The 10,581-nt window shown below is 62.9% G+C and overlaps 1 protein-coding gene across 1 annotated transcript in view; it reads left to right on the forward strand.

Moving 5' to 3' along the window:
* Positions 1-10,429, forward strand: part of ZNF512B (zinc finger protein 512B) — a 23,192-nt gene extending 12,763 nt beyond the window's left edge. The window contains exons 2-17 of the mRNA XM_011934431.1: positions 1,304-1,426; positions 1,738-1,880; positions 2,247-2,375; positions 2,469-3,127; positions 3,232-3,458; positions 3,556-3,627; positions 3,730-3,873; positions 4,031-4,155; positions 4,234-4,326; positions 4,509-4,607; positions 4,684-4,854; positions 5,196-5,390; positions 5,602-5,703; positions 5,970-6,032; positions 6,568-6,666; positions 7,031-10,429. Coding sequence (XP_011789821.1) covers positions 1,304-1,426; positions 1,738-1,880; positions 2,247-2,375; positions 2,469-3,127; positions 3,232-3,458; positions 3,556-3,627; positions 3,730-3,873; positions 4,031-4,155; positions 4,234-4,326; positions 4,509-4,607; positions 4,684-4,854; positions 5,196-5,390; positions 5,602-5,703; positions 5,970-6,032; positions 6,568-6,666; positions 7,031-7,282 — 2,696 coding nt within the window. The 3' untranslated portion in view covers positions 7,283-10,429. The remainder of the gene's footprint in view (positions 1-1,303; positions 1,427-1,737; positions 1,881-2,246; positions 2,376-2,468; positions 3,128-3,231; positions 3,459-3,555; positions 3,628-3,729; positions 3,874-4,030; positions 4,156-4,233; positions 4,327-4,508; positions 4,608-4,683; positions 4,855-5,195; positions 5,391-5,601; positions 5,704-5,969; positions 6,033-6,567; positions 6,667-7,030) is intronic.
* The last annotated feature ends 152 nt before the right edge of the window (positions 10,430-10,581 follow it).

A 10,581-nucleotide genomic window follows, 5' to 3' on the forward strand; every position in this document is an offset into this window, starting at 1 on the left:
CCCGCTGGGCTCGGGAGGGCCGAAGCCCCTTCTCATCCGGGGCGCCAGTCGCGTCTCTACCTCCCAGGCCGGCCCTGGCCTCAGGTCCCACTACTCTGAATTCTTCTCCCAGGCTTCAGAAAAATTGGGGCCACCGGGGTCGGACCCTGTCTCTTTTCAAAGTTGCAAAGTGAGGACTTCCAGAGAACTTTGTGCCCGGACACTGGCCTCCCCCTTGGCAATGGGCAGTGACTGTCCTGACCTCTGACCTCAGCTCTCTGGCCCTCCTGGACACAGCAGCCCCTTCCCATCCCCTCTGATCTAAGTTAATTAGAAGGGATCAGGAGGGGGCCACCTGCCCACCTGCTCACCCAACCCTCACCCTGCTTCCTGTCCCACCCCCTTCTGTGGCTTTTCCACAGGGCTGAGCCCAGAATCTCCTCTGTTCCCCAGCTCTCAGAATGGGGTTCCCAGCAGCACAGGCCCTCGGGGGGCCCAGCGTTGGGCAGCAGGGCATTCTCTCTGGCCAGCAGCCTGGGCTTTCACTGCTAGTGCTTCCACTACTTGTTTGGCTGAAGTGGTGGTGATGGGTCTGTAGGCAGGGGACTGAGAGGTTCCAGAGAGAGGTTGGGGGCGGGTCAGCCTGCCAAGCCCGGAGACAAGTCTGCGAAGAGGATCAGGTAGGATAGCTCAGCCGGCACAGGGACAGGAGCCTGGTGCAGTGCTGGAGTGGGCCGGGGGTCCTCAGTGCCCACCTTGGCTGTTTTCCATCTGTGTCTGGAGAGAAGATTCCAAGGGTACCTACCTGGGTAGGTTGGCATTGCATCAGGTCTGCATGGGAAGGTACCAGGGCCCCAGTGAGAAGCTGTGCCCCCACTGCTGGGCCCGGGCAGCTTGTGAGCCAGCAGCCATCATCGGAGACATAATTGTCCCCTGGAGAAATGTTGCCAGCCTCCTTCCTCCTGCACAAGGCACCTCTCCCGGGAACACACCCCTCCCAGCATCACCTCCACCATCATCTCCGCAGCTATGGGGCTGTGTGTTGGGAAGGGGATCTGGAAGCTGGTGAGGGTCTCAGGACAGGACTAGATCCTTCTAAACTGATGACGCCTCCTGGGTTATCTGGGAAGACCTTGGCTGGCAGCCCCTCCCCTAAGTCAGAACCCCCCATCACTTGCTTTTCCCACGTGAACAAAGCCGCAGGAGGGCGGGTACCTCTTCCCTGACCAGAGAGGACCTGCCAAGGGTGGGGCTCCAGGGCAGCCTCACCACGTGTTCTGCGTGGGGCCCGCCAGGCTTCCCAGATTGTCTACTTGCTCTGCAGAGATGACGGATCCTTTCTGCGTTGGAGGCCGTCGGCTCCCGGGGTCCAGCAAGAGTGGTCCCGGGAAGGATGGCAGTCGAAAGGAGGTCCGGCTTCCAATGCTGCATGACCCACCGAAGATGGGTAAGAGGAGTCCAAAGTCAATCCTGGGCATGGTTCTGGGCAGCAAGGGGTAGGAGTGGGCCACCTCCCCGGGCATCCCGTCTCCAGGTACCCACCCAGCTATGCCCCTTGAGTTCCCAAGGACCTTACCAGGGGAGGGGTTGCCTTGGACATCGCCCAGGGCCCTGAGTTCTTGTCCTCAGCTGGTCGTACGTAGCCCCTGCCCCCGGTGCCCTGGTGTTGGGACAGTGGTGCCCACCGTGGGCGTGTGCAGCCCCTGGCGGTAGACAGTGTTACACAGCTTCCGAGCCTTGCTGTGTTGTGTGCTGCAGGGATGCCGGTGGTCCGTGGTGGACAGACAGTGCCCGGCCAAGCCCCTCTCTGCTTTGACCCAGGAAGTCCAGCCAGTGACAAGACAGAAGGGAAGAAAAAGGGGCGGCCAAAAGCTGAGAACCAGGCCCTCCGAGACATTCCTGTGAGCTCCCTCAGGGCCATGGTGGGGCTCATGCTGGGGTCTCCCTGTCCAGCCACTGCCCTGCCCTGATTTGTCCTCTGCACATCTGGTACCAACTCTGTGCCTCAAGGTGTGGGCACTGGCCTGGCAGGCTTCATGTGGTCTGGCTTTATATCTGGTGTGCCGGGAGAGTCTGGGCTCCTAGAACAGGTCTTGTGCACGGCCCCTGCTGGGTGGCTGGAATTCCCACTGCAGTCCGGATGGATGTTGAGGGGCTCATGTGGTGTGGGCACCCTGCAGGCCCAAGGAGGGCTCTGAGTCTGGGGCTCGGGCTGGCAGTGGCCCGGGTGGCTGCGGGTCAGCAGCACCACCTTTCCCCGCACCTAGCTCTCCCTGATGAACGACTGGAAGGATGAGTTCAAGGCACACTCGAGGGTGAAGTGTCCAAACTCGGGGTGCTGGCTGGAGTTCCCCAGCATCTACGGGCTGAAGTACCATTACCAGCGGTGCCAAGGGGTAAGGGACTGTGGGTCAGGGAAGAGGAGGCCTTGGGGTGTGTCTGGGCAGAGGCCCTTGGGGCCCTGTCCCACACCCGCCCTCCCTGCCCAGGGTGCCATCTCAGATCGGCTCGCCTTCCCCTGCCCCTTCTGCGAGGCTGCATTCACCTCCAAGACCCAGCTGGAGAAACATCGGATTTGGAACCACATGGACCGACCCTTGCCTGCCTCCAAGCCTGGGCCCATCAGCAGGCCGGTCACCATCAGCCGGCCCGTTGGGGTCAGCAAGCCCATTGGAGTGAGCAAACCTGTCACTATCGGCAAACCCGTGGGCGTCAGCAAACCCATTGGCATCAGCAAGCCAGTCTCGGTTGGCAGACCCATGCCAGTCACCAAGGCCATGCCAGTCACTAGGCCCGTGCCAGTCACCAAACCTGTCACAGTCAGCAGGCCCATGCCAGTCACCAAGGCCATGCCGGTCACTAGGCCTGTGCCGGTCACCAAACCCATCACAGTCACCAAGTCCGTGCCGGTCACCAAACCTGTACCTGTCACCAAACCCATTACGGTCACAAAGCTTGTGACCGTTACGAAACCCGTGCCGGTCACCAAGCCGGTGACAGTCAGCAGGCCCATTGTGGTCAGCAAGCCGGTGACAGTCAGCAGGCCCATTGCCATCAGCAGACACACACCGCCCTGCAAAATGGTGCTGCTGACCAAGTCGGAAAACAAAGCACCTCGTGCCGCAGGGAGGAACAGTGGTAAGAAAAGGTATGGGGGCTCGTTCCAGGTCAGGGTGCTCCTCGGCCATGGCCTGGGGGTAACGGGGCCCAGAGTTAGGCCCTCCTGGCCCTCACCTCACCTGCTCCCTGCAGGGCTGCGGACGGCCTGGACACCTGCCCAATTCCACCCAAGCAGGCCAGGCCAGAGAATGGGGAGTGCGGTGCCTCCACCATGGGCCAGAGCTCGGCCTTCCCGCTGAGTGCAGACGCCAGCAGTGGCTCCTTGTCGCCAGGCAGCAGGCCGTCGGGGGGCATGGAGGCACTGAGGGCTGCAGGCCCTGCGTCCCCGCCTGAGGAGGACCCCGAGCGCACGAAGCACAGTAAGATGAGAGCCCCTGGGGTGGCGGCCGGGGCGGACTTGGATCCTGGCGGTTATTTGACCAGGATCTTGGCCCCCGTTTTCTCTCCCCGAGTCAGGAAGGAAACAGAAAACACCCAAGAAGTTTACAGGGGAGCAGCCATCCATCTCAGGGACCTTTGGGCTCAAAGGTAAGACCCCAGCCCGGTGTGCACTTCCAGGGCTGGGGCTGTCCACTGAGTGGCAGCCCTTGAGCCCACCCCTGCCTCTCTCCACCCCATGTGTGCACACAGGCCTGGTCAAAGCTGAGGACAAGGCCCGAGTTCACCGCTCCAAGAAGCAGGAGGGGCCAGGCCCTGAGGACGCCCGGAAGAAGGTGTCAGCCCCCATCACTGTCAGCAAGGAGGCACCAGCCCCCATGGCCCACCCAGCTCCAGGTAGGGGTTGCCTGGCAGGGGCTCAGGGCAGCTCTAGACCGCGGGTAGATCCCACAGCACAGGGATGGGGGCTGAGTGTGGAGGCTGGATTCCGTGCCTGGTGTCCAGGCCACCCAGGGGCCCCCACAAGCCTTCGAGGCCCCTGCTTTCCCCACAGGGGGCCCTGAAGAGCAGTGGCAGAGGGCCATCCACGAGCGCGGGGAAGCCGTCTGCCCCACCTGCAACGTGGTCACCCGGAAGACGCTCGTGGGGCTCAAGAAGCACATGGAGGTGTGTCAGAAGGTAAGGCAGCTCCCGGAAGGCGCTGGGAGGGAGGTGCCCCGGCCCCAGGGAGGCTTCTCACACGTGCGCCATCTGCAGCTTCAGGATGCACTCAAGTGCCAGCACTGCCGGAAGCAGTTCAAGTCCAAAGCTGGCCTCAACTACCACACCATGGCCGAGCACAGTGCCAAGGTACCGTCGGGCCCCCAGCGGCTGTCCAGCGTGACCTCTGACCTCACACCCCACCTTCACCACCAGAAAGCTCCCCCAGTTTCTAGCCTCGGACGACGGTGGCCCAACACCTGGGTGGGGCGGGGCCAGGGCAGGGACCCGTGGTGGTGGTGGTGGGTCACCGACGTTCACCCTGTCCCCAGCCCTCTGACGCCGAGGCCTCTGAGGGGGGTGAGCAGGAGGAGCGCGAGCGGCTGCGCAAGGTGCTGAAGCAGATGGGACGGCTGCGCTGCCCCCAGGAGGTCAGTGGGGGGCCACGGCAGTGTGGGGTGGGGGGGCCCTGCTGGCCACTCACCCACCCTCTGGCCTGACCCCCAGGGTTGCGGGGCTGCCTTCTCCAGCCTCATGGGCTACCAGTACCACCAGCGGCGCTGCGGGAAGCCGCCCTGTGAGGTGGACAGCCCCTCCTTCCCCTGCACCCACTGTGGCAAGACATACCGATCCAAGGCCGGCCACGACTACCACGTGCGCTCGGAGCACACGGCCCCTGTGAGTGGCTCTCCGTTCCGTGGCACCCGTTCCATGGCATCCGTTCCGTGGCACCATGCTTGCTCCTGTGTGCCGTGTGTGTTCCGTGTGCCTCGGGTCCCAACCGTGTTTGTCCATGCGCCGCCTAATGCGTGTGCTTCCCACCCCTCTCTGTAAGAGACACGTGTCCTGGTGGGTGGGAGGGTGAAACCTCCCTGTTCCCTTGGGTTGCCTGCGTCAGCCGCGTCCCCAGCACGCTGCGAGGCCTGTGGGTCCACCGGCCTGGGGGTGGCCTCGCTGCGCGCCGACCTGCCTCTTGCTCCTGCGGCTCACTCTAGCCTCCATGCCTTCCTGCCCTTCAGCCCCCTGAGGAGCCCACAGACAAGTCCCCCGAGGCTGAGGACCTGCTGGGTGTGGAGCGGACGCCAAGCGGGCGTGTGCGCCGCACGTCGGCCCAGGTGGCAGTGTTCCACCTGCAGGAGATAGCAGAGGACGAGCTGGCCCGCGACTGGACCAAGCGGCGCATGAAGGATGACCTCGTGCCCGAGACTGCACGGGTGAGCTGCCCACCCGGTACTGTGGACAGCGCTGTGGCCTCTGGGCAGGACATGCCTCGGCCTGAGCCTTGGGACAGCCGCCCCTGTGACCTGGGCCACCCGTTGCCCCCGCCATCTGTGGCGAGTGTTGCCTGCTGCCAAGGCGAGTGTTCTTAGAGCAGCTGGGGTGTCTCCTGGCCTCGGGCTCACCCCGGTGCTGTCGAATTCACAGCTCAACTACACTCGGCCAGGGCTCCCCACGCTGAACCCCCAGCTGCTAGAGGCGTGGAAGAATGAAGTGAAGGAGAAAGGCCACGTCAACTGTCCCAATGATGTGAGCAGAGGCAGCCGGGTGGGGGCGTGGGGACCCACACAGGGACAGAGCCCAGGTGTGGCCCTCAGAGCAGAGTGGAGGCAGAGAGCTTTCGGGAGGTGCCCAGCCCACCCCAGGCCTTGCATGCCCAGCCTGCCCAATTCCCAGGACTCACACCCCCTCACTTGCCCCAAAGATGCCTCAGAGATCCCGTGGGGTAGGGCAGGGGTGTATCTTGGTGTGGGGCGCCCACCAGAGGCCCTCGCCCACGGCTGCCTCCCCTGCAGTGCTGTGAAGCCATCTACTCCAGCGTGTCTGGACTCAAGGCTCATCTTGCCAGCTGCAGCAAGGTCAGTTCTGGGGCCTGTCCCATGGCCAAGTGCTGCACTCAGAGATCCCAGCTCACCCCACCTGGGCCTCCCACACAATCGTGTGGGGCCCTGCCCTGCTCCCCACTTTTTCTATGGGGCCTCCTCTTCCACGAGCCCAGAGACTGGCCGGTGGCTGATGGCCAGCCTAGGACGCCTCCCTCACCCCTAACCCCAGCCACAAGCCAATGAGTCCTAGTCCTGTCCTCGGAGCTCTGCGTCCGTGTAGGCATGCGTGGGCACCCCGACCCAGGCAGATGGCACACTGGCTTAGAATAAGGGATGCTTGGCAAAGGTCTGCAACTCTTCCCCTGGGCACCTGCCTCTCCCTACCCTTCCTCTCCCCACCACCCCTGCAGCCCCGGCAACCCAGTGACCCCCAGCACTGTCTGGCACAGAAGCCACAGCTTTCCTTTGGCCACCCCTGACTTTGACCCTTTAGCCACGAGTAAGGGCTTAGGACAGATCTGGGTCCTCCAAGGGCTAAGGAAGGCACTGGCCTACCTGTGCATTGCAGGGGGCCCACCTGGCGGGGAAGTACCGCTGCCTGCTGTGCCCGAAGGAGTTCAGCTCTGAGAGTGGCGTCAAATACCACATCCTCAAGACCCACGCAGAGGTGCAAGGGCCATCACCAGGGCCTGTGGCTGGGGGCTAGCCCAGGAGGGGACGGGGCTGGGGTTGGGCACCCTTTGTGGGTGGAGAGATCAGTGGCCTGCATGGAGTGTGCCTGGGAGAGCGGCCAATGTGGAGAAATCTGGTCGTTTCTCCTCAAAGTCGGGTCTGGCTTCCCTGGGAGAACTAGGAGGCTTGCACCCTGAGCTGGAGCTGCCCTGATGGTGTCCGCCTGTCCAGCCCCCAGCAGCCTTGCTGCAGGTGCTTGCCTGGTCCTGAAGGCTGACAGGTCTTCAGCGCTCAGGCTACACCTGGCTCAGTACTCAGCATCCAGTCTCAGGTCTTCATCAGCGCTTTTCTCTCCCCAGAACTGGTTCCGAACATCAGCAGACCCACCTCCCAAACACAGGAGCCAGGACTCATTGGTGCCCAAGAAGGAAAAGAAAAAAAATCTGGCAGGTGGGAAGAAGCGGGGCCGAAAGCCCAAGGAGCGGCCCCCAGAGGAGCCTGTGGCCAAGCTGCCCCTACGCCGGGATGACTGGCCTCTCGGATGCAGAGACAAGGGGGCCCGGGGCTCCGCTGGCCGGAAGGTGGGAGCCAGCAAGGCGCCTGAAAAGTGAGCTTGGTGGGTGGGGCCTGGCCCCCGTGCAGCTGCGACACCGCCCTCTGTTCGAGGCAGGGCTAGCTCCGGGTCCTCCAGTTCTCCATCCCCCACCCCCACTTCTTCATCCGTCCAGTGGGGGCAGCCAGCCACTCTCCCTTCCCTGAAGGTGGCCCTTCCCCTGTTAAGGCTGCCACAGGGCACACCTGGGTTGGGGCTCCCCATGGTGTGTCCAGCAGAAGTGCAATAGCCGGGAGGGTTGCCCCTCCCCATGGGAATGTGTCTGGGGTCTTGGTGCCACAGGGGCTGCCGTGCAGAGCAGGCAGAGGGCCTTTGGCCCCCTGGCTCTGCTTCCTCAGGCCCTGCCGGGTCCTCACCCTGGCTCCCCCAAGGCTCAGGCATCCCTGGTGACCTGTGGTTCTGGGCTGGTGAGGGCATCTGAGCGACTGGCAGCTGGCAGCCACCATCCTGGCCTCACCTCCACCCAACACTGGAACTCCAGCACCCCCAGCTACCTCCCAGGACAGACCCCCGTCTGACCACTGCCATGCTGACCCGATAGGCTCCTGCCTGCCCTTGGCCACCCACTTGGTCCCCCTGTTTCTGTTTTCTACCTCTCCAGGCCTGCCCCGTACCCCACCCCTGCCGCTCCTCTGTCAGTGTGATCCCTGCTGTGCTCAGGCCCTGCCCCACAGGCCTGTCTGTGCTCCCAGCTTGGGGTAAAGGAAGGTTTTGCTTCTTGCACCTACAGGGCAGCAGGAGCTTGATGCCCTTCAACACAGCTGCCAGCCCTGGGGGTGTGGGGCCCCTGGAGTATGCTCTCCTTCCAGTGTTCAGCCTTCTGGCACTGCAGGCCTAGGTTGGAGCAGCCTCATGGAGTAGGGATGGACTAGTTTGGGCCTTGGGGTCTTCCTGGGGCCCACGGGCATGTGGGGCAGGAAGCTGGGCAGAGTTGGCCTGGCTCTGAGTGGCCACTGGGGAAAAGGCAGCCTTCTGTCTGCCAATCTGGGTAGGCCCAGTGGCTGAGCTCTCATGGGAGCCCCCTCCCCACCTTTTTTTTTAACCGGCCCCCATTGTTTCTGGTCATGTGGTCTGATATGGGAACTGAAGGCCAGCCAGGGGAGGGGTTGGCCAAAGTCACAGCAGGTTGATGGCAGCCCCAGAGCTGTCTTTGCCCCCTTTGTGGCCCGGAGGGCGGCTGGGTCTACAGGTTGGGCAGGGGTCAGGCAGGGAGCCCAGGTGCCTGGAAGAGGCGGCCACAGCCTGTGGCTGCCTCCCTGGGGTCCTGCCCTCCTACCACAGCATTGCAGGGAGGATGAGGCTCAGAGGGGGTAGGTTTGGAGGGAGGCCATTTTCCAGGGTGGGTGGGAGTGGGCTGAGGGCTCATGCCCACTGACCCTGGACGATGTGAATTTTGATGTTTGCCCGTGTGCGTGTGTCTCCTGGGTGTAGTGGATGCCAGTCTTGTTGCTGTGACAAGTAACAACCTTTTTTTTAAATTGTTTTTTATACAAAAACTCACAATCTGACATTTGGTGCTAAGGGTTTCCTGGTGCAGATGGTGGGCCTGGGGGTTGGGCTGGGCCAGGGCGTGGGTCTCTGGGGTTTGGGTCCCTTGCTGCTCAGGGAGGCAGTACTGATTGGGCACTGCCTCTGCCCCCAGCACCCACCCTCACCCATCCCCCAGGGAGAAGGGGCCCCACTGGGCTCGGCCTGCAGTAGTAGGGAGACAAGTTCCAGGAGCACTTTGGGGACTGGGGTTGCAGTACACTTCCTGTCTCTGGCTTTATCCCTGGGCCAGAAGGCTCTGACCCTCAGCAGCCCTTGCCACATGTGCTAGGGAGGGGGTGTGGAGACCTGGACTCCCCCACCGATGCGCACCGCGGCCTGATGAAAGAATGGAGGCTTGGGCAGAGACGTGACCCAGCGTCAGAGAGTTGGGGGAGGCTTTCCTTCCTGTGTCCCAGAGCTTCACTGGTGTAGCCGGTGGGGCTGGAGGTGGAGGGTGGGGTCTGACAGCTTCTGCTGGGGCAGCCTCGGAGGGGAGGGGAGCAGGCACTGGGCAGCAGCCTAGGTGCACTTTGTCCTTGCCACCAATGGCGGGAGGAGGGTGGACCTGAACACCTCTGCAGGGTGTTGCGCGCCTGCCCCAGCCTCTCAGGTACTTGGCCCTTGGGGAGGAGAGAGGAGGGTCTGGTTTTTGCTGGGGGTGAGTTTCCGGGACACTCCCAAAGCCCACAGAAAATCCCTGGTGTGGGAAGAGGAGTCCTGGATACCTTGATGTTTAGCACTTTAACCCCCTTTGTCTTTAAGGTAGGCGTGGAGGCTACTGTCAGAAGTGGCTGTTGGGTCTGACCCCTCCTTTCTGCCCTCCCTCTCCCACATGCTGGTCTGCAGAGCCCTCCTCCCAAGGGGTAGGGCCCTGGGTGGAGCTCAGCAGGGTCTGCCCACTCCCTACGCTGGCCCACGTAGGCCTCCAGGAGCCCTCAGTGAGAGGGACCAGCATAGCAGACCCCCTAGAGTGTGGTGGGCGCCGGCCCTGCCTGGGACCCAGTCGGGGCCCTTTCCGCAGCTCTACCTCTGGCTCAGCGCACGCCCCCTGCCCTGAGAACAGGAAAGGGCCCGGAAGGGCTGACTCACCGGGCCGACGCTCACGAAAATGGGATGCACTTTATTTGCTGGTGCAAAGGCAGGTGAGGGTGCCTCCTGTGTGACCGTTGACCCTCCTGCCTGGTGGCGCTGAAGGGAAGGAGCCAGTGAGGCTGACCCCGGGAGAGGCCGTCCCCGTGTGCCCTGTTTGGCTGGCCCCAGGCGGCTCCCCCAGGCCCGGGTCTGGGGCCCCAGGTTCTCCCCTGCCTCGCGGCCGCGCGTCCTGTGCTTTGGGTTTCTTGGTTTGGGTTTTTTAATGCCAGTTCTCAGTACATAAGTGCATTTTGAAAGAGGTTCCAGCTATCACTTGTAACCATATATATATACATATATATTCTATCTACAAAGTGTTTATTTGCGAGATGTTTCGACGGTGAGTTCGGGCCCCGCCCGCCGTGTGACCATCTGTCCCCGGTCCTCGTCCCCGCCCTGCGCCCTGGTCCCGAGTGGCGTGGGGACGGGCCATCACTGTATGTATTAAAATGACTGTATCAAATAAATGTTTATCGATTTTTTTTCCAGGGTTTTTGTGCGACTGAGTTTGTGGTGAAACGCAGGGGGCGGGGCCCTCCGGGCACGTGGTGGCGGCGGTAGAACTACGGGTCCCGCGTGCCCTCCGGGCGGCCTTGTGGGGCTTGTAGTCCGCGACGCGCGGCCTTCTGGGGCTCG

This window comes from Colobus angolensis, unplaced genomic scaffold (genome assembly GCF_000951035.1).
Source record: "Colobus angolensis palliatus isolate OR3802 unplaced genomic scaffold, Cang.pa_1.0 Scaffold136, whole genome shotgun sequence".
Classification (NCBI taxonomy): domain Eukaryota; kingdom Metazoa; phylum Chordata; class Mammalia; order Primates; family Cercopithecidae; genus Colobus; species Colobus angolensis.